The sequence below is a fragment of the Ranitomeya variabilis genome, chromosome 1 (assembly GCF_051348905.1).
Source record: "Ranitomeya variabilis isolate aRanVar5 chromosome 1, aRanVar5.hap1, whole genome shotgun sequence".
Classification (NCBI taxonomy): domain Eukaryota; kingdom Metazoa; phylum Chordata; class Amphibia; order Anura; family Dendrobatidae; genus Ranitomeya; species Ranitomeya variabilis.
Window position 1 is genome coordinate 504,989,917 of NC_135232.1, and position 22,878 is coordinate 505,012,794.

A 22,878-nucleotide genomic window follows, 5' to 3' on the forward strand; every position below is an offset into this window, starting at 1 on the left:
GACAGACGGAGGTCACACGGATAGCACGACGCATGGATCAATGACAGACTGGATGAAGCTCGTCGGTTTCCTGGAGGAATGTCGGCCTATCTCCCATACATCTCCCTGACCCGCCTGCAGACCTCTTCCACTTTCCTCTGATCTGCAATGAGTCGGTTACTAGCTGCTGTTATCAGGACGCGCAGCAGAGGGAGACATCGAGTCCGCAAAGTGCCTGGAAATAAAGTGAGGAGCGGAGGCTGGCAGCACAGTCTATGGGGCAGCTGGACGAGGAAGGCAGAACAAAGGCACACGGGCATCACTAGGCACTGGCGACCACCACGCCGCTGCTGTGCCAGCCTCCAATACGGGTACACATCACTAGTGACTACGGTGCCACTCGGGACGTCTCACAAGCACCGCGTGATTTCGCTCATTTTTAGTGATTGCCTCGCTCCCACGGATGTGACAGGAAAGTGACGGAAAGTTGTTGGCCACACGAGGAGGCAGGGACGGTGGCAGTTTCTCCCCGGGCAGCCGCGGAGTCTGCTCCGTCCTGCTCGCTCAGCCCTTTGTGTCTGGAAAGAGAAAGGACAGGAGGGGGCTATAGAGGAGCTAACGGTCTGGGGAGCGGGACACTGACAGGAAATTTGGAGAGCATCCGGCACCACAGAGAGGGGAAAGAAGTGAGTGCGGAGACATGAGAGAGACGGACATGGACAAGGAGTGCGCGTAAGTGACTGCATGCAATGTGCGGCGGACAGACTGCCACAAGTGGTGGGCACAGCGGTATATGGCCGGCAGGACCGGGCACAGCGGTATATGGCCGGCAGGACCGGGCACAGCGGTATATGGCCGGCAGGACCGGGCACAGCGGTATATGGCCGGCAGGACCGGGCACAGCGGTATATGGCCGGCAGGACCCGGCACAGCGGTATATGGCCGGCAGGACCCGGCACAGCGGTATATGGCCGGCAGGACCGGGCACAGCGGTATATGGCCGGCAGGACCCGGCACAGCGGTATATGGCCGGCAGGACCCGGCACAGCGGTATATGGCCGGCAGGACCGGGCACAGCGGTATATGGCCGGCAGGACCGGGCACAGCGGTATATGGCCGGCAGGACCGGGCACAGCGGTATATGGCCGGCAGGACCGGGCACAGCGGTATATGGCCGGCAGGACCGGGCACAGCGGTATATGGCCGGCAGGACCGGGCACAGCGGTATATGGCCGGCAGGACCGGGCACAGCGGTATATGGCCGGCAGGACCCGGCACAGCGGTATATGGCCGGCAGGACCCGGCACAGCGGTATATGGCCGGCAGGACCGGGCACAGCGGTATATGGCCGGCAGGACCCGGCACAGCGGTATATGGCCGGCAGGACCCGGCACAGCGGTATATGGCCGGCAGGACCGGGCACAGCGGTATATGGCCGGCAGGACCCGGCACAGGCTGTATATGGCCGGCAGGACCCGGCACAGCGGTATATGGCCGGCAGGACCGGGCACAGCGGTATATGGCCGGCAGGACCGGGCACAGCGGTATATGGCCGGCAGGACCCGGCACAGCGGTATATGGCCGGCAGGACCCGGCACAGCGGTATATGGCCGGCAGGACCCGGCACAGCGGTATATGGCCGGCAGGACCCGGCACAGCGGTATATGGCCGGCAGGACCGGGCACAGCGGTATATGGCCGGCAGGACCCGGCACAGCGGTATATGGCAGGCAGGACCCGGCACAGGCTGTATATGGCCGGCAGGACCGGGCACAGCGGTATATGGCCGGCAGGACCGGGCACAGCGGTATATGGCCGGCAGGACCGGGCACAGCGGTATATGGCCGGCAGGACCGGGCACAGCGGTATATGGCCGGCAGGACCCGGCACAGCGGGATATGGCCGGCAGGACCGGGCACAGCGGTATATGGCCGGCAGGACCGGGCACAGCGGTATATGGCCGGCAGGACCGGGCACAGCGGTATATGGCCGGCAGGACCCGGCACAGCGGGATATGGCCGGCAGGACCCGGCACAGCGGTATATGGCCGGCAGGACCGGGCACAGCGGTATATGGCCGGCAGGACCGGGCACAGCGGTATATGGCCGGCAGGACCGGGCACAGCGGTATATGGCCGGCAGGACCGGGCACAGCGGTATATGGCCGGCAGGACCCGGCACAGCGGTATATGGCCGGCAGGACCCGGCACAGCGGTATATGGCCGGCAGGACCGGGCACAGCGGTATATGGCCGGCAGGACCGGGCACAGCGGTATATGGCCGGCAGGACCGGGCACAGCGGTGTATGGCCGGCAGGACCCGGCACAGCGGTATATGGCCGGCAGGACCGGGCACAGCGGTATATGGCCGGCAGGACCGGGCACAGCGGTATATGGCCGGCAGGACCCGGCACAGCGGTATATGGCCGGCAGGACCGGGCACAGCGGTATATGGCCGGCAGGACCCGGCACAGCGGTATATGGCCGGCAGGACCCGGCACAGCGGTGTATGGCCGGCAGGACCCGGCACAGCGGTGTATGGCCGGCAGGACCCGGCACAGCGGTGTATGGCCGGCAGGACCCGGCACAGCGGTATATGGCCGGCAGGACCGGGCACAGCGGTGTATGGCCGGCAGGACCCGGCACAGCGGTATATGGCCGGCAGGACCCGGCACAGCGGTATATGGCCGGCAGGACCCGGCACAGCGGTATATAGCCGGCAGGACCCGGCACAGCGGTATATGGCCGGCAGGACCCGGCACAGCGGTGTATGGCCGGCAGGACCCGGCACAGCGGTATATGGCCGGCAGGACCGGGCACAGCGGTATATGGCCGGCAGGACCGGGCACAGCGGTATATGGCCGGCAGGACCGGGCACAGCGGTATATGGCCGGCAGGACCGGGCACAGCGGTATATGGCCGGCAGGACCGGGCACAGCGGTATATGGCCGGCAGGACCGGGCACAGCGGTATATGGCCGGCAGGACCGGGCACAGCGGTATATGGCCGGCAGGACCCGACACAGCGGTATATGGCAGGCAGGACCCGGCACAGGCTGTATATGGCCGGCAGGACCCGGCACAGCGGTATATGGCCGGCAGGACCCGGCACAGGCTGTATATGGCCGGCAGGACCGGGCACAGCGGTATATGGCCGGCAGGACCGGGCACAGCGGTATATGGCCGGCAGGACCCGGCACAGCGGTATATGGCCGGCAGGACCCGGCACAGCGGTATATGGCCGGCAGGACCCGGCACAGCGGTATATGGCCGGCAGGACCGGGCACAGCTGTCTGTCTCACTATCATGTATCTATTTTCATCTATTATATATCCTATCTACAGCTGCTTCTCACAAAATTAGAATATCATCAAAAAGTTAATTTATTTCAGTTCTTCAATACAAAAAGTGAAACTGATGTATAGATTCATTTCAAACAGAGTGATTTATTGCAAGTGTTTATTTCTGTTAATCTTGATGATTATGGCTTACAGCCAATGAAAACCCAAAAGTCATTATCTCAGTAAATTATAATAATTAACAAAAAATACCTGCAAAGGCTTCCTAAGCAGTTAAAAAGGTCTCTTTGTTTCAATGGGCTCCACAATCATGGGGAAGACTGCTGACTTGACAGATGTCCAGAAGGCAGTCACTGACACACTCCACAAGGAGGGTAAGCCATAAAAGGTCATTGCTAAAGAAGCTGGCTGTTCACAGAGTGCTGTATCCAAGCATATTAATGGAAAGTTGAGTGGAAGGATAAAGTGTGGTAGAAAAAGGTGCACAAGCAACCGGGATAACCGCAGCCTTGAAAGGATTGTTAAGAAAAGGCCATTCTTAAATTTTTGGGAGATTCACAAGGAGTGGACTGCTGCTGGAGTCATTGCTTCAAGAGCCACCACACACAGACATATCCAGGACATGAGCTACAAGTGTCGCTTTCCTTGTGTGAAGTCACTCATGACCAATAGACAATGCCAGAAGTATCTTACCTGGGCCAAAGGGAAAAAGAACTGGACTGTTGCTCAGTGGTCCAAGGTGTTTTCAGATGTAAGTAAATTTTGCCTTTCATTTGGAAATCAAGGTCCCACAATCTGGTGGAAGAGTGTAGAGGCACGCAATCCAAGGTGCTTGAGGTCTAGTGTGAAGTTTCCACAATCAGTGATGGTTTGGGGAGCCATGTCATCTGCTGGTGTAGGTCCACTGTGTTTTATCAAGACCAAAGTCAGCGCAGCCATCTACCAGGAAATTTTAGAGCACGTCATGCTTCCCTCTGCCGAAAAGCTTATTGGAGATGGAAATGTCATTCTCCAGCAGTACCAATACCTGGTTTAAAAACAACAGTATGACTGTGCTTGATCGGCCAGCAAACTCGCCTGACCTTAACCCCATTGATTCTCATTGTCAAGAGGAAGATGAGACACCAGACCCAACAATGCAGACGAGCTGAAGGCTGCTATTAAAGTAACCTGGGCTTCCATAACACCTCAGCAGTCCCACAGGCTGATCGACTCCATGCCACGCCGCATTGATGCAGTAATTGATGCAGAAGGAGCCCCGACCAATAATTGAGTGCATTTACTGAACATACATTTCAGTAGGGCAACATGTCGGATTAAAATCATTTTTCAAGCTAGTGTTATAAAGTATTCTAATTTACTGAGATAATGACTATTTGGTTTTCATTGGCTGTAAGCCATAATCATCAGCATTAACAGAAATTAACACTTGAAATCGATCACTCTGTAATGATTCTATGTAACATATGAGTTTCACTTTTTGTATTGAAGAATTGAAACAAATTATCCTGTGTCGACCTGCGTACCTATCTTTAACATTGGGTACGCAGGGACATGCGTTGTATGCGGATGCCTCCGCATGCAGAGTTTTGACGTGCCCGCCGACCGCACGGGAACGCAAACAGTTGCATTCCTGTGCGATCGGTGGGCACGTCAAAACACCGCATGCTTACGCATCCGCACACAACGCATGTCCCTGCTTACCCAATGTTAACCCCTTTACTCCCAAGGGTGGTTTGCATGTTAATGACCGGGCCAATTTTTACAATTCTGACCACTGTCCCTTTATGAGGTTATAACTCTGGAACGCTTTAACAGATCCCGGTGATTCTGACATTATTTTCTCATGACATATTGTACTTCATGATAGTGGTAAAATTTCTTTGATATTACCTGCGTTTATTTGTGAAAAAATCAAATTTGGTGAAAATTTTGCAATTTTCCAACTTTGAATTTTTATGCCCTTAGATCACAGAGATATGTCACACAAAATACTTAATAAGTAACATTTCCCACATGTCTACTTTACATCAGCATAATTTTGGAAACAACATTTTTTTTGTTAGGGAGTTATAAGGGTTAAAAGTTGACCAGAAATTTCTCATTTTTCCAACACCATTTTTTTTTTTAGGGACCACATCTCATTTGAAGTCATTTTTAGGGGTCTATATGATAGAAAATAACCAAGTGTGACACCATTCTAAAAACTGCACCCCTCAAGGTGCTCAAAACCACATTCAAAAAGTTTATTAACCCTTCAGGTGTTTCACAGGAATTTTTGGAATGTTTAAATAAAAATGAACATTTAACTTTTTTTCACAAAAAATTTCCTTCAGCTCCAATTTGTTTTATTTTCCCAAGGGTAACAGGAGAAAATGGACCCCAAAAGTTGTTCTACAATTTGTCCTGAGTACGCCGATACCCCATATGTGGGGGTAAACCACTGTTTGGGCGCATGGCAGTCTCCAGGCTCTGTCACGTCTGTCACATGTGCTCAGTGTGAACCTGCTTTCATCTGTGAAGAGCACAGGGCGCCAGTGGTGAATTTGGCAATCCTGGTGTTCTGTGGCAAATGCCAAGCATCCTGCAACGGTGTTGGGCTGTGAGCACAACCCCCATCTGTGCACGTCGGGCACTCAGACCATCCTCATGGAGTCGGTTTCTAACCGTTTGTGCAGACACATGCACATTTGTGGCCTGCTGCAGGTCATTTTGCAGGGCTCTGGCAGTGCTCCTCCTGTTCCTCCTTGCTCAAAGGCTGAGGTAGCGGTCCTGCTGCTGGGTTGTTGCCCTCCTATGGCCCCCTCCACGTCTCCTGGTGTACTGGCCTGTCTCCTAGTAGCGCCTCTGGCCACTACGCTGACAGACACAGCAAACCTTCCTGCCACAGCTCGCATTGATGTGCCCATCCTGGATGAGCTGCACTACCTGAGCCACTTGTGTGGGTTGTAGAGTGCATCTCATGCTACCACGAGTGTGAAAGCACAACCAACATTAAAAAGTGACCAAAACATCAGCCAGAAAGCATTGGTACTGAGATGTGGTCTGTGGTCCCCACCTGCAGAACCACTCCTTTATTGAGTGTGTCTTGATAATTGCCAATAATTTCCATCTGTTGTCTATTCCATTTGCACAACAGCATGTGAAACTGATTGTCAATCAGTATTGCTTCCTAAGTGGACAGTTTGATTTCACAGAAGTTTGATTTACTTGGAGTTATATTCTGTTGTTTAAGTGTTCCCTTTATTTTTTGAGCAGTGTATATACTGTATATATTTTTAAATAAATAAATTTATCATACAGCTCTGGCAAAACTTAAGAGACCACCATATCAAAACCCTGTCATGGGCAGCCTAATCTCCAGACCTGAACCCCATTGAAAACCTCTGGAATGTAATCAAGAGAATGATGGATAGTCACAAGCCATCAAACAAAGAACTGCTTAAATTTTTGTGCCAGAAGCAGTGTGAAAGACTGGTGGAAAGCATGCCAAGATGCATGAAAGCTGTGATTAAAAATCATGGTTATTCCACAAAATATTGATTTATGAACTCTTCCTGAGTTAAAACATTAGTATTGTTGTTTCTTAATGATTATGAACTTGTTTTCTTTGCATTATCTGAGGTTTGAAAGCACTGTTTTTTTTTTTTAATTTTGACCATTCTTTGTGAGAAACAAAAAAACATTTATTGCTTGGAAATTCGGAGACATGTCAAAAGTTAATTGAATAAAAGAACAATATACATTTTACTCAAAAATATACCTATAAAGAGAAAAATCAGACAAACTGAACATTTTGCAATGGTCTCTTAATTTTTGCCAGAACTGTATATTATATACCGTATTTTTTGCTTTATAAGATGCACCCCAAATTTTGAGGAGAAAAATAGGAAAAGTATTGCTTACCGGGGGTGGTGGATGCTGTGAAGCGGGGACCCGGGGTCGCTGCTGGAGGAGGCAGGAGTGGGGTGATGCTGCAGGCCACAGGCTGGGATGAACAGGTGTCCGGCAGTGCTTCTGGTGTCTGGCGCTACTGCCCGGTGCTCTGCGTGTGTCTCCGGTACCCGGTGGCGCTGCGGAGGGGTGTCTGGCGGTCCTGCTGCAGGTTTCCGGTACTGCTGCTCTGCTGGTGTCTCTGGTGCTGTGGGTGCCCGGTGATGCTGCGGCGGTCTGCGATGCTGCCGGGGCTCTGCCGACATTTTGTGAAAGGCCAGAGCCCCAACAGTCCTATGATTTCCTGTGCGGTGGACTCCGGTAAAATGGCCGCCGGGCTGGGTGCGCATGAGCAGATGGAGATCTCAGCACCGAGATCTTGGGAGATGAGATTTCAGCGCTGAAATCTCATCTCCCGAGATCTCGGTTCCGAGATCTCCATCTGCTCATGCACCGCCCCATCCACCGCACAGGAAATCATGGGACTGCCAGAGTGGGCCCCGGCAGCACCAGAGACCACCGCAGCAGCATCGGGCAGTGCCGGCTGCACACCCGCAGCGTCGGAGACACCAGCAGAGCACCAGGCAGCAGGGCCGGGCAGCGCCGCCGGGCACTGGAGACACCCGCAGAGCTCTGGGTAGCAGCACCGGACACCCACAGCACTGCCGGACACCCCTTCAGCAGCTTTACCGATAACATACATTCGTATTATAAGACGCACCCCCATTTTCCCCAAAAAATTTTTTGGGGGAAGTGCGTCTTATAATCCGAAAAATACTGTTTATATTGTAGACGTTTGTACTCACTCGGCTGCAGTTGAGGTAGGCACAGGAAGCGGTATTGCTGCAATGTCCAGGCAAGTTTATTCAAACTTCATAAACTGCTCAGGATAGCAAAACAAAAGATCAGCCTTTTCCGGCACAACGTGAAATCATAAAGTAAAAAGTCCATACAACATACAGCGTGTCTGCCCGCTCAGGATAGTGTCCGGTTCTTTAGGCCTTCCTGACTTCCCCTGACGAAGCCATAAGGTTTACGACGACAAGCGTGGGGTCATTCCAGGGTCCCCCACTTATATCCCCTGCTGTTTGGACGTTCCTGCCTGGTTCATTTTTTCCGGGCTGTCCTGCTGTGTCTTTTCTGGTACATTTGGCCATTTTTGGTCATTACTCCTTCAGTGGTTTATCAGTCATTGGTCATCATTATCAATCCTATTTGACTGATGTGTTACAGCACTCATAGTATAAACCCAGGTTTTGGGGGGGTTTCTTACATTTACCCTAATTGTAGGGATGCTCTGTGCTGGTTCTCCAACTCTGAGTTTTTTCCTCCTTATTTGGTCCCTTTTAGGGCATACTAGGGATTGTCCAAATTTTTACATGTCCTGATTATTGATATCCCAGGGTGCATTGGATAAATATTTATTAGGAGCTACAGTATATTGCCTTAGGGTTATAAGATTGCATTGCACTTATTGTATCTTTTTATTGCAGTGGGTTTGAGTGGTTGTTCTCACAAGTTTTACTTGTGTTTTATGTTTTCTGTTTCTGTAATTATGGGTCAATAAAATTATTCTATTTCATTATTTTGGTGTAGTGTGCATGCCTTATAGTATTGCTTTTCTTCTTTTTGGCATCGGTTCTTTAGGCCTTAGCACAGACCAACACACAGGAGATCCACACATCTCAAGCACCAGACACTGAATGAGAGACTCGGCCTCCATTTTATCTGCCAAACCACGCCCCTGGGGTTGGGATATGTGAGTAGTCATTCCTACCCATTTCTTATGACTGCTCGTAAAACCCGGCCCTGCAATGGCCTAATAACTCTCTCAGCACTATATGTGCTGGAGCATACTTCCGAGGTCTCATCACCGCAGCTAATAGCTGCGATGACTCATATCTCCCCTCAAGGACTCGTCCAGCGGCCATCTTACTAATACATATATCTCAAGTAACCAACTCAGACCGAAGATAGAAGACTGGGTACTAAAGAGATTCATTAAAAATAGCTTTATTGAAATAAAAAAGATTAAAAAACTTTAAAGAAGGAGCTGGTGGCGAAACGCGCGTCAGGGTGAGGGGACGCTAGTGGTGGCCTTTCCTACTCCAGGGTTATCATTCCGCCCGGGTATCTGCTATGATTATAAGAAACTTGGATATGATTTGTTTCATGAAAATTGTATGGATTTGACATTGGGTTCAGTGTGAACTATATACCTCCCATTAGATGTGTACTCATTCACATCTCTCGCTCTATCGCTTTTTCTATTCCAGATACCTGATCTCATGTATGTGATACCCTGTATTTATAATTAGCGTTTGTAAGGAGAGGGGGTCACTGTACCTTTTCTGCATACTCATTCTATGCATTTGCTGGTTCTTTATTTGGACTGTAATTGTTCTCTTGGCCATACTAGCATCTGCTGTTGGAAATTTAGCATTTTTAATGTTTTTTATTTTTGTTATTTCAATAAAGCTATTCTTAACCCCTTAATGACCGCCGATGCGCCTTTTAACGGCGGCAGTTAAGGGTACTTAAACCACAGCACCGTTAATTAACAGCGCTGTGGAAAAAGTGTATAGCACCCCCCAGAGTCAGAATTTCTCCGGGGTCTCGGCTACCGGAGGTAGCTGAGATCCCAGAGAACATGATCGGGTCGGTGTTGTGATCGCCATTATTAACGGTATAACAGCGACCGCAAAAAAAAAGTCAGATTTTGCATTTCATTTCTCTGATGTGATCGCACATCAGAGGAGAAAGAAATAGGATCTCCCGATCACCCCTCGGTATCTGTGGTGTCCAGGCATACCCCTGTGAAGTCCCCTGGGCCGCCGGCATCTTCTTCCGGGAGAAAATGACGGGCGCATGCGCAGTGCGCCTGCCGAGATCTGACGGCTGGCACCCGGCAACAATAGGAAAATTATCCTATTGGTTCATTTTGATCACTGTGATAGACACTATCAAAATAAAAAGAAATAGTAAATCAACCCCTCCTTTTATCACCCCCTTAGTTAGGAAAAAATAATGAAAAAAAAAAAATGTATTTCCATTTTGGTTAGAGTTGGGCTAAAGTGAGTTGGGCTAAAGTTAGGGCTAGGGTTAGGGTTGGGATTAGGGGTGTTAGGGTTAGGTTTGTGGTTAGGGTTATGGTTAGAATTAGGGTTAGTGTGTTGGGGTTAGGGTTGGAGTTAGAATTGGGGGGTTTCCACTGTTTAGGTACATCAAGGGGTCTCCACAATGTGCCATCAATGATTCCAGCAAATTTTGCGTTCAAAAAGTCAAACGATGCTAGCTCCCTTCTGAGCCCTGCCATGCACCCAAACAGTGGCTTTCCTCCACATATGGGGTATTGGCGTATTCAGGAGAAATTGCACAATAAATTTTGTGGTCCATTTTCTCCTGATACCCTTGTGAAAATAAAAAAAATTGGTTAAAGTAAATTTTTTGTGAAAAAGTAAAATGTTCATTTTTTCCTTCCACGTTGCTTTAGTTCTCGTGAAGCACCTGAAGGGTTAATAAACTTTTTGAATGTGGTTTTGTGCACCTTGAGGGGTGCAGTTTTTAGAATGGTGTCACTTTTGGGTATTTTCTGTTATATTACATAGTTATTAAGGTTGAAGGAAGACTTTAAGTCCATCTACTGTAGTTCAACCCATAGCCTAACCTAACATGCCCTAACATGTTGATCCAGAGGAAGGCAAAAAAAAACCATGTGGCAAAGAGTAAGCTCCACCTTGAGGAAAAAAATTCCTTCCCGACTCCACATACGGCAATCAGACTAGTTCCCTGGATCAACGCCCTATCAAGGAATCTAGTCTATATACCCTGTAACATTATACTTTTCCAGAAAGGCATCCAGTCCCATCTTAAATTTAAGTAATGAATCACTCATTGCAACATCTGTTGTGAACTCTATTTCTGGGCTCCCTCTTGTGGTCACAAGTGGAACTGTGTGAGTGCTGTCTTTCTGCAGGTTTGTGACTGGCATCAGCTGTCTCGTTATCTGTGGGCTGGTTTTCTATTTAAGCTCACTTGGACTCTCAGTCTATGCCTGCTGTCGTTGTATTCAGTGCTATTCTGATTGCTCCTGTCTACATCCGTTATCAGTCTCTCCATGAGAAGCTAAGTTCTGTTTGCTTATTCTTGCTCATCTATGTTCAATATGTTTCCTAGAATATTATGAGTTTTGTCCAGCTTGCTAATATGTGATTTCTCTGCTTGCTGGTAGCTCTGGGGTGCTTAGTTGCTCCCCCCACATCGTTAGTTGGTGTGGGGGTTCTCGCATTCTCTGCGTGGATATTTTTGTATAGGGTTTTTTACTGACCGCACAGATCCCTTGCTATTTTCTGCTATCTAGTGTTAGCGGGCCTCATTTGCTTAACCTATTTCATCTCTGCGTTTGTCTTTTCCTCTTAACTCACCGTTATTATTTGTGGGGGGCTGTTCTATATCTTTGGGGTTATTTCTCTGAGGCAAGTGAGGTCTTACTTTATCTCTAGGGGTAGTCAGTTTCTCAGGCCGTGAAGAGACGTCTAGGATTTCAGGAAACGTTCCACGGCTACCTTTAGTGTGTTTGGTTAGGATCAGGTTTTGCGGTCAGTCCAGTTACCACGTCCCCAGAGCTTGTCCTATTATCTCTGACTTAGCTGGTTAGATTTGTGATCCTAAGCCTCTGGGATCATAACAGTACAGCAGGCCTGAAAAGTGTTTAATGCATCGCAGAAGTGGGATAAGAGAAGTCCTGAGTACAATTTTTTTTTTTCCTCTCCCTTTGCAGCAGTCTGTCCAGCTTCTCTCATCCCCTTAATCTCTGGGTGGCTTTGAGTTCAGCTGCAGACATGGATATTCAGAGTCTGACTTCTAGTGTGGATCATCTTGCTGCAAGGGTGCAAAGCATTCAGGATTTTGTTGTTCACAGTCCTATGTCTGAGCCAAAAGTACCTATTCCTGAGTTGTTTTCTGGAGATAGATCTCGGTTTCTGAATTTTAAGAATAATTGTAAATTATTTCTTTCTTTGAGACCTCGTTCCTCTGGTGATTCCGCTCAGCAAGTTAGAATTGTTATCTCCCTGTTGCGTGGCGACCCTCAAGATTGGGCCTTCTCCCTGGCGCCGGGAGATCCTGCATTGCTGAATGTGGATACGTTTTTTCTGGCGCTTGGATTGCTTTATGAGGAACCTAATCTTGAGAACCAGGCAGAAAAGGCCTTGCTGGCTCTCTCTCAGGGCCAGGATGAAGCTGAGGTGTATTGTCAAAAATTTCGGAAATGGTCGGTGCTTACTCAATGGAATGAGTGTGCCCTGGCTGAAAATTTCAGAGAAGGTCTTTCTGAAGCAATTAGGAATGTTATGGTGGGGTTCCCCACGCCTGCAAGTCTGAATGACTCAATGGCTTTGGCCATTCAGATTGATCGGCGTTTGCGGGAGCGCAAATCTGCACACCATCTGGCGGTGTTTTCTGAACAGAGACCTGAGTCTATGCAATGTGACCGAATTCTGACCAGAATTGAGCGGCAAAATCATAGACGTCAAAATGGGTTGTGCTTTTACTGTGGTGATTCAACTCATGTTATCTCAGCATGCTCTAAGCGCGTAAAAAAGATCGCTAAATCTGTCACCGTTGGTACTATACAGCCTAAATTCATTTTGTCTGTTACTTTAATTTGTTCTTTGTCACAGGGTGGATTGATTTAAATCACGCCGATTTAAATCATGATTTAAATCACGATTTAAATCAAAAGATTTTTTTCTATTTAAATCGGATCGATTTAAATCATGATTTTAATCATGATTTAAATCACTGATTTAAATCAAAAGGTTTTTTTTAATATAAATCACGATTAAAATGAGAAGTGAGAGCAGTGCGCATGTGCGCCCATAGTTACACGGACGAAACTAGGGGCAACGATCTAACGCTAGGGTGAGGGGGGGACCCCAAAGTAAGTAAAAATCTTTTTTGTTTTACTATATGGCAATAGGTAGGTGTTTAAAAGCAGCATGTCTTAATTGTATAAACTATTAATAGCCTCCACATTTTGTTCATACTGCCCCTTTAATTCCACACTTCTAGCTTGGTTTCACTTTTGGTTTAGTTTCTTTTTCCATTCAGTTGACATGCCCAAACTTGTTGGATAGTCAGCATCCTACAGAAACCTCTGGAAGAGCATGGCATTGTGAATGTTACACATATACAGCCTTTATTCTACTGAGTTAAACAACTCAGCTTTATCTCATGATGGAAGAACCTTTGGATGGTAAAAGATTTTCCTCAAAAAGCAGTTTATTGAAAAAAATCCGATTTAAATCAAAAAAATCCGATTTAAATCAAAAAAATCCGATTTTTTTGATTTTTTAAAAAAAAACATTGATTTTTATCCACCCTGCTTTGTCATCCTACTCGGTTATGGCTTTTGTGGATTCAGGTGCTGCCCTGAACCTGATGGATTTGTCGTTTGCCAGGCGCTGTGGTTTTGTCCTGGAGCCTTCGGAATTCCCTATTCCACTGAGGGGTATTGATGCTACACCATTGGCTGAGAATAAGCCTCAGTATTGGACTCAAGTGACCATGTGCATGACTCCTGTACATCAGGAGGTGATTCGCTTTCTTGTGCTGCATAATCTGCATGATGTTGTCGTTTTGGGTCTGCCATGGCTGCAGGCCCATAATCCAGTTTTGGATTGGAAAGCTATGTCTGTTTCAAGTTGGGGTTGCCAGGGGATTCATGGCGATGCTCCTTTGGTGTCAATTGCTTCTTCCACTCCTTCTGAGGTCCCTGAGTTTTTGTCGGACTACCAGGATGTATTTGATGAGCCCAGATCCGGTGCCCTGCCTCCTCACAGGGATTGTGATTGTGCTATAAATTTGATTCCTGGTAGTAAGTTCCCTAAGGGACGACTTTTTAATTTGTCTGTACCAGAACATGCCGCAATGCGGAGTTATATAAAGGAGTCTTTAGAGAAGGGACATATTCGCCCGTCCTCCTCCCCTCTTGGTGCAGGATTCTTTTTTGTGGCCAAGAAGGATGGTTCTCTGAGACCTTGTATAGATTATCGTCTTCTAAATAAAATCACGGTCAAATTTCAGTATCCTTTGCCATTATTATCTGATCTGTTTGCTCGGATTAAGGGGTCCAGTTGGTTCACCAAGATAGATCTTCGTGGTGCGTATAACCTTGTGCGTATTAAGCAGGGGGATGAATGGAAAACAGCATTTAATACGCCCGAGGGCCATTTTGAGTACTTGGTGATGCCTTTTGGACTCTCTAATGCTCCTTCTGTGTTCCAGTCCTTCATGCATGACATCTTCCGAGAATATCTGGATAAATTTATGATTGTGTGTCTGGATGACATTTTGGTCTTTTCTGAGGACTGGGAGTCCCATGTGAAGCAGGTCAGGATGGTATTTCAGGTCCTGCGTGCTAATGCCTTATTTGTGAAGGGCTCAAAATGTCTCTTCGGAGTACAGAAGGTTTCCTTTTTGGGTTTTATTTTTTCTCCTTCTACTATTGAGATGGACCCAGTCAAGGTCCAGGCTATTCATGACTGGACTCAGCCTACATCTGTTAAGAGTCTTCAGAAGTTCTTGGGTTTTGCTAATTTTTACCGTCGCTTCATCGCTAATTTTTCTGGCGTGGTTAAGCCCTTGACGGATTTGACCAAGAAAGGTTCTGATGTGACTAATTGGTCTCCTGCGGCAGTGGAAGCCTTTCGGGAGCTGAAGCGCCGGTTTTCTTCAGCTCCAGTATTATGTCAGCCTGATATCTCTCTTCCTTTCCAGGTCGAGGTGGATGCTTCTGAGATTGGAGCAGGGGCTGTTTTGTCGCAGAGAAGCTCTGATGGCTCTGTGATGAAGCCTTGTGCCTTCTTTTCAAGAAAGTTTTCGCCTGCCGAGCGGAATTATGATGTTGGTAATCGGGAATTGTTGGCTATGAAGTGGGCATTTGAGGAGTGACGACATTGGCACGAGGGAGCTAGGCATCGTGTGGTGGTCTTGACTGATCACAAAAATCTGATCTCGAGTCTGCCAAGCGCATGAATCCTAGACAGGCTCGTTGGTCGTTGTTTTTCTCCCGTTTCGATTTTGTGGTCTCGTACCTGCCTGGTTCGAAGAACGTGAAGGCTGATGCCCTTTCTAGGAGTTTTGTGCCTGACTCTCCGGGAGTTTCGGAGCCGGCTGGTATCCTCAAAGAGGGAGTGATTTTGTCTGCCATTTCCCCAGATTTGCGACGAGTGCTGCAGAAATTTCAGGCTGAGAGACCTGACCGCTGCCCACCAGAGAGACTGTTTGTCCCAGATAGATGGACCAGCAGAGTTATTTCCGAGGTTCATTCTTCGGTGTTGGCAGGTCATCCTGGGATTTTTGGTACCAGAGATTTGGTGGCTAGGTCCTTCTGGTGGCCTTCCTTGTCGCGGGATGTGCGTTCCTTTGTGCAGTCCTGTGGGATTTGTGCTCGGGCTAAGCCTTGCTGTTCTCGTGCCAGCGGTTTGCTTTTGCCTTTGCCTGTCCCGAAGAGGCCTTGGACGCACATTTCCATGGATTTTATTTCAGATCTTCCAGTATCTCAGAGAATGTCTGTCATCTGGGTGGTGTGTGATCGTTTTTCCAAAATGGTCCATTTGGTGCCCTTGCCTAAGTTGCCTTCCTCCTCCGATTTGGTTCCTTTATTTTTTCAGAATGTGGTTCGCTTGCACGGCGTCCCTGAAAATATTGTGTCTGACAGAGGATCCCAGTTTGTGTCCAGATTTTGGCGGATTTTTTGTGCTAAGATGGGCATTGATTTGTCTTTTTCGTCGGCCTTCCATCCTCAGACGAATGGCAAAACCGAGCGAACTAATCAGACGTTGGAAACTTATTTAAGATGTTTTGTTTCTGCTGATCAGGATGATTGGGTGACTTTTTTGCCATTGGCCGAGTTTGCCCTTAATAATCGGGCTAGTTCTGCTACTTTGGTTTCGCCTTTTTTCTGCAATTCTGGTTTTCATCCTCGTTTTTCCTCGGGTCAGGTTGAGCCTTCTGACTGTCCGGGGGTGGATTCTGTGGTGGATAGGTTGCAGCAGATTTGGAACCATGTGGTGGATAATTTGAAGTTGTCACAGGAGAAGGCTCAGCGCTTTGCCAACCGCCGTCGCGGTGTTGGTCCCCGACTTCGTGTTGGGGATTTGGTATGGCTGCCTTCTCGGTATGTTCCTATGAAGGTTTCCTCTCCTAAATTCAAGCCTCGCTTCATCGGTCCTTATAAGATTTTGGAAATCCTTAACCCGGTGTCTTTTCGTTTGGACCTCCCAGCATCGTTTGCCATTCATAATGTGTTCCATAGGTCTTTGTTGCGGAGGTATGTGGTGCCTGTGGTTCCTTCTGTTGAGCCTCCTGCTCCGGTGCTGGTTGAGGGCGAATTGGAGTACGTGGTGGAGAAGATCTTGGATTCTCGTATTTCCAGACGGAGGCTTCAGTATTTAGTTAAGTGGAACGGCTATGGTCAGGAGGATAATTCCTGGGTTGTCGCCTCTGATGTTCATGCGGCCGATTTGGTTCGTGCCTTCCATGCGGCTCATCCTGATCGCCCTGGGGGTCTTGATGAGGGTTCGGTGACCCCTCCTCAAGGGGGGGTACTGTTGTGAACTCTATTTCTGGGCTCCCTCTTGTGGTCACAAGTGGTACTGTGTGAGTGCTGTCTTTCTGCAGGTTTGTGACTGGCATCAGCTGTCTCGTTATCTGTGGGCTGGTTTTCTATTTAAGCTCACTTGGACTCTCAGTCTATGCCTGCTGTCGTTGTATTCAGTGCTATTCTGATTGCTCCTGTCTACATCCGTTATCAGTCTCTCCATGAGAAGCTAAGTTCTGTTTGCTTATTCTTGCTCATCTATGTTCAATATGTTTCCTAGAATATTATGAGTTTTGTCCAGCTTGCTAATATGTGATTTCTCTGCTTGCTGGTAGCTCTGGGGTGCTTAGTTGCTCCCCCCACATCGTTAGTTGGTGTGGGGGTTCTCGCATTCTCTGCGTGGATATTTTTGTATAGGGTTTTTTACTGACCGCACAGATCCCTTGCTATTTTCTGCTATCTAGTGTTAGCGGGCCTCATTTGCTTAACCTATTTCATCTCTGCGTTTGTCTTTTCCTCTTAACTCACCGTTATTATTTGTGGGGGGCTGTTCTATATCTTTGGGGTTATTTCTCTGAGGCAAGTGAGGTCTTACTTTATCTCTAGGGGTAGTCAGTTTCTCAGGCCGTGAAGAGACATCTAGGATTTCAGGAAACGTTCCACGGCTACCTTTAGTGTGTTTGGTTAGGATCAGGTTTTGCGGTCAGTCCAGTTACCACGTCCCCAGAGCTTGTCCTATTATCTCTGACTTAGCTGGTTAGATTTGTGATCCTAAGCCTCTGGGATCATAACAAACATCATACGGCAGAGAGTTCCATAGTCTCACTGCTCTTACAGTAAAGAATCCGCGTCTGTTATTATGCTTAAACCTTTTTTCCTCCAGACATAGAGGATGCCCCCTTGTCCCTGTCACCGGTCTATGATTAAAAAGATCATCAGAAAGGTCTTTGTACTGTCCCCTCATATATTTATACATTAAAATAAGATCACCCCTTAGTCTTCGTTTTTCCAAACTAAATAGCCCCAAGTGTAATAACCTATCTTGGTATTGCAGACCCCCCAGTCCTCTAATAACCTTGGTCGCTCTTCTCTACACCCGCTCCAGTTCAGCTATGTCTTTCTTATACACCGGAGACCAGAACTGTGCACAGTATTCTAAGTGTGGTCAAACTAGTGACTTGTATAGAGGAAAAATTATGTTCTCCTCATGAGCATCTATGCCTCTTTTAATGCATCCCATTATTTTATTTGCCTTTGTAGCAGCTGCCTGACACTGGCCACTGAATATGAGTTTGTCATACACCCAGGTCTTTTTCATTGACGGTTTTGCCCAGAGTTTTAGAATTAAGCACATAGTTATGCATCTTATTACTTATACCCAAGTGCATGACCTTACATTTATCCCCATTAAAGCTCATTTGCCATTTATCAGCCAAGCTTCTAGTTTACATAAATCATCCTGTAATATAAAATTGTCCTCCCCTGTATTGATTACCCTGCAGAGTTTAGTGTCATCTGCAAATATTGAAATTCTACTCTGATATTGACCCCCCAAACTCACTTCAAATGTGAGATGGTCCCTAAAAAATGGTTTTGTAAATTTTGTTGGAAAAATGAGAAATTGCTGGTCAAATTTTAATGCTTATAACTTCCTAACAAAAGAAAATTTAGTTTCTAAAATTGTGCTGATGTAAAGTAGACATGTGGGAAATGTTATTCATTAACCCCTTCCCGACCTTTGACGCCACGTAGGCGTCATGAAAACCCGTGCCAATCCGACCCATGACGCCTATGTGGCGTCATGGAAAGATCGCATCCCTGCAGATCGGGTGAAAGGGTTAACTCCATTTTCACCCGATCTGCAGAGACAGGGGGAGTGGTACTTCAGCCCAGGGGGGGTGGCTTCACCCCCCCCCCGTGGCTACGATCGCTCTGATTGGCTGTTGAAAGTGAAACAGCCAATCAAAGCGATTTGTAATATTTCACCTATGAAAATGGTGAAATATTACAATCCAGCCATGGCCGATGCTGCAATAGCATCTGCCATGGCTGGAGACCCCGATCTGCCCCCCCCCCCCACCCCACCGATCGCCCCCCCAGTCGTCCTTTCTGCCCCGATCTCCTGTCCGCTCCCCTCCTCCCTCCTGTCCGCTCCCCCGGTCCTCTTGTCCGGTCCTCCGATCCCCCCCCCCGTGTTCCGATCCCACCCCCCCATACTTACCTAGCTTCGATGTCCCTCCTGGTGTCCGGCCGTCTTCTCCATGGGCGCCGCCATCTTGGAAAATGGCGGGCGCATGCGCAGTGCGCCCGCCGAATCTGCCAGCCGGCAGATTCATTACAAGTACATTTTGATCGCTGTGGTAGGTTCTATCGCAGCGATCAAAATAAAAAAATAATAAATAACCCCCCCCCCTTTATCACCCCCATAGGTAGGGACAGTAATAAAATAAAGAAAATATTTTTTTTTCTTTTTCCACTAGGGTTAGGGTTAGAACTAGGGTTAGAACTAGGGGTAGGGTTAGGGGTAGGGTTAGGGTTACGGTTAGGGGTAGGGTTATGGCATGTGCACACAGTGCGGATTTGGCTGCGGATCCGCAGCGGATCGGCCGCGGATCCGCAGCGGATCGGCCGCGGATCCGCCGCGGATCGGCAGCGGATCGGCCGCGGATCCGCAGCGGATTGGCCGCTGCGAATTCGAAGCAGTTTTCCATCAGGTTTACAGTACCATGTACACCTATGGAAAACCAAATCCGCTGTGCCCATGGTGCGGAAAATTCCGTGCAGAAACGCTGCGTTGTATTTTCCGCAGCATGTCAATTCTTTGTGCGGATTCCGCAGCGTTTTACACCTGTTCCTCAATAGGAATCCGCAGGTGAAATCCGCACAAAAAAAACACTGGAAATCTGCTGTAAATCCGCAGGTAAAACGCAGTGCCTTTTACCTGCAGATTTTTCAAAAATCGTGCGGAAAAATCTCACACGAATCCGCAACGTGGGCACATAGCCTTAGGGTTAGGGTTGGAATTAGAGTTAGGGTTGGAATTAGGGCTAGGGTTTGAAATAGGGTTAAGATTAGGCTTGTGGTTAGGGTTATGGATAGGGTTAGGGGTGTGTTGGGGTTACAGTTGTGGTTAGGGTTGGGATTAGGGTTACGGTTGGGATTAGGGTTAGGATTAGGGTTGGAATTAGGGTTACGGGTGTGTTGCGGTTAGGGTTGTGGTAAGGGGTGTGTTGGGGTTAGGGTTGTGATTAGGGTTATGGCTACAGTTGGGATTAGGATTAGGGGTGTGTTGGGGTTAGTGTTGAAGTTAGAATTGAGGGGTTTCCACTGTTTAGGCACATCAGGGGTCTCCAAACGCAACATGGCGCCACCATTGATTCCAGCCAATCTTGCGTTCAAAAAGTCAAATGGTGCTCCCGCCCTTCCAAGCCCCGACGTGCGCCCAAACAGTGGTTTACCCCCACATTTGGGGTACCAGCGTACTCAGGACAAACTGGGCAACAACTGTTGGGGTCCAATTTCTCCTGTTACCCTTGCAAAAATAAAAAATTACTTGCTAAAACATAATTTTTGAGGAAAGAACAATTATTTTTTATTTTCACGGCTCTGCGTTATAAACTTCTGTGAAGCACTGGGGGGTTGAAAGTGCTCACCACACATCTAGATAAGTTCCTTGGGGGGTCTAGTTTCCAAAATGGGGTCACTTGTGGGGGTTTCTACTGTTTAGGCACATCAGGGGCTCTGCAAATGCAATGTGACGCCCGCAGACCATTCCATCAAAGTCTGCATTTCAAATGTCACTACTTCCCTTCCGAGCCCTGACGTGTGCCCAAACAGTGGTTTACCCCCACATATGGAGTATCAGCGTACTCGCAACAAACTGGGCAAGAAATATTGGGGTCCAAATTCTCCTGTTACCCTTGTGAAAATAAAAAATTGCTTGCTAAAACATCTTTTTTGAGGAAAGAAAAATGATTTTTTATTTTCACGGCTCTGCGTTGTAAACTTCTGTGAAGCACTTGGGGGTTGAACGTGCTCACTACACATCTAGATAAGTTCCCTTGGGGGTCTAGTTTCCAAAATGGAGTCACTTGTGGGGAGTTCCTACTGTTTAGGCACATCAGGGGCTCTGCAAACGCAACCTGATGCCCGCAGAGCATTCCATCAAAGTCTGCATTTCAAAACGTCACTACTTCCCTTCCGAACCCCGACGTGTGCCAAAACAGTGGTTTACCCCCACATATGGGGTATCAGCGTACTCAGGAGAAACTGGACAACAACTTTTGGGGTCCAATTTCTCCTGTTACTCTTGCAAAAATAAAAAATTCTGGGCTAAAAAAATATTTTTGAGGAAAGGAAACACATTTTTTATTTTCACAGCTCTGCGTTATAAACTTCTGTGAAGCACTTGGGGGTTCAAAGTGCTCACTACACATCTAGATAAGTTCCCTTGGGGGTCTAGTTTCCAAAATAGAGTCACTTGTGGGGAGTTCCTACTGTTTAGGCACATCAGGGGCTCTGCAAACGCAACCTGATGCCCGCAGAGCATTCCATCAAAGTCTGCATTTCAAAACGTCACTACTTCCCTTCCGAACCCCGACGTGTGCCAAAACAGTGGTTTACCCCCACATATGGGGTATCAGCATACTCAGGAGAAACTGGACAACAACTTTTGGGGTCCAATTTCTCCTGTTACCCTTGGAAAAATAAAAAATTGTGGGCTAAAAAATCATTTTTGAGAAAAGAAAAATTATTTTTTATTTTCATGGCTCTGCGTTATAAACTTCTGTGAAGCACTTGGGGGTTCAAAGTGCTCACCACACATCTAGATTAGTTCCTTGGGAGGTCTAGTTTCCAAAATGGGGTCACTTGTGGGGGAGCTCCAATGTTTAGGCACACAGGGGCTCTCCAAACGCGACATGGTGTCCGCTAATAATTGGAGCTAATTTTCCATTCAAAAAGCCAAATGGCGTGCCTTCCCTTCCGAGCCCTGCCGTGCGCCCAAACAGTGGTTTACCCCCACATATGGGGTATCATCGTACTCAGGACAAACTGGACAACAACATTTGGGGTCCAATTTCTCCTATTACCCTTGGGAAAATAAAAAATTCTGGGCTAAAAATCATTTTTGAGGAAAGAAAAATTATTTTTTTATTTTCACGGCTCTGCGTTATAAACTTCTGTGAAGCACCTGGGGGTTATAAGTGCTCACTATGCATCTAGATAAGTTCCTTGGGGGGTCTAGTTTGCAAAATGGGGTCACTTGTAGGGGAGCTCCAATGTTTAGGCACACAGGGGCTCTCCAAACGCGACATGGTGTCTGCTAACGATTGGAGCTAATTTTCCATTCAAAAAGTCAAATGGCACGCCTCCCCTTCCGAGCCTTGCCGTGCACCCAAACAGTGGTTTACCCCCACATATGAGGTATCGGCATACTCAGGAGAAATTGCCCAACAAATTTTAGGATCCATTTTATCCTGTTGCCCATGTGAAAATGAAAGAATTGCGGCTAAAAGAAATTTTGTGTGAAAGAAAAGTACTTTTTCATTTTTGCGGATCAATTTGTGAAGCACCTGGGGGTTTAAAGTGCTCACTATGCCTCTAGATGAGTTCCTTGGGGGGTCTAGTTTCCAAAATGGGGTCACTTGTGGAGGAGCTCCAATGTTTAGGCACACAGGGGCTTTCCAAACGCGACATGGTGTCCGCTAACGATGGAGATAATTTTTCATTCAAAAAGTCAAATGGCGCTCCTTCCCTTCCGAGCCTTACCATGTGCCCAAACAGTGGTTTACCCCCACATGTGAGGTATTGGTGTACTCAGGAGAAATTGCCCAACAAAATTTAGGATCCATTTTATCCTGTTGCCCATGTGAAAATGAAAAAATTGAGGCTAAAATAATTTTTTTGGGAAAATAAAGTACTTTTTCATTTTTACGGATCAATTTGTGAAGCACCTGGGGGTTTAAAGTGCTCACTATGCCTCTAGATGAGTTCCTTGGGGGGTCTAGTTTCCAAAATGGGGTCACTTGTGGGGGAGCTCCAATGTTTAGGCACACGGGGGCTCTCC

General features: G+C 47.7%; 1 protein-coding gene across 3 annotated transcripts in view; it reads left to right on the top strand.

Annotated features, from left to right (window-relative positions):
* The first annotated feature begins 237 nt into the window (after nucleotides 1-237).
* The window catches only part of HOMER3 (homer scaffold protein 3), a 297,394-nt gene continuing 274,753 nt past the window's right edge, over nucleotides 238-22,878 (top strand). For 2 of the 3 annotated variants that reach the window (XM_077252674.1, XM_077252665.1), the window contains exon 1: nucleotides 241-711. Coding sequence is in view for 1 of the 3 variants with exons in the window: in XM_077252665.1 (XP_077108780.1) it covers nucleotides 680-711 (32 nt within the window). In the remaining 2 variants the exon portion in view is untranslated. Of the gene's footprint in view, nucleotides 712-22,878 lie in introns of all 3 variants that reach the window. The other variant, XM_077252685.1, reaches the window with a different exon arrangement.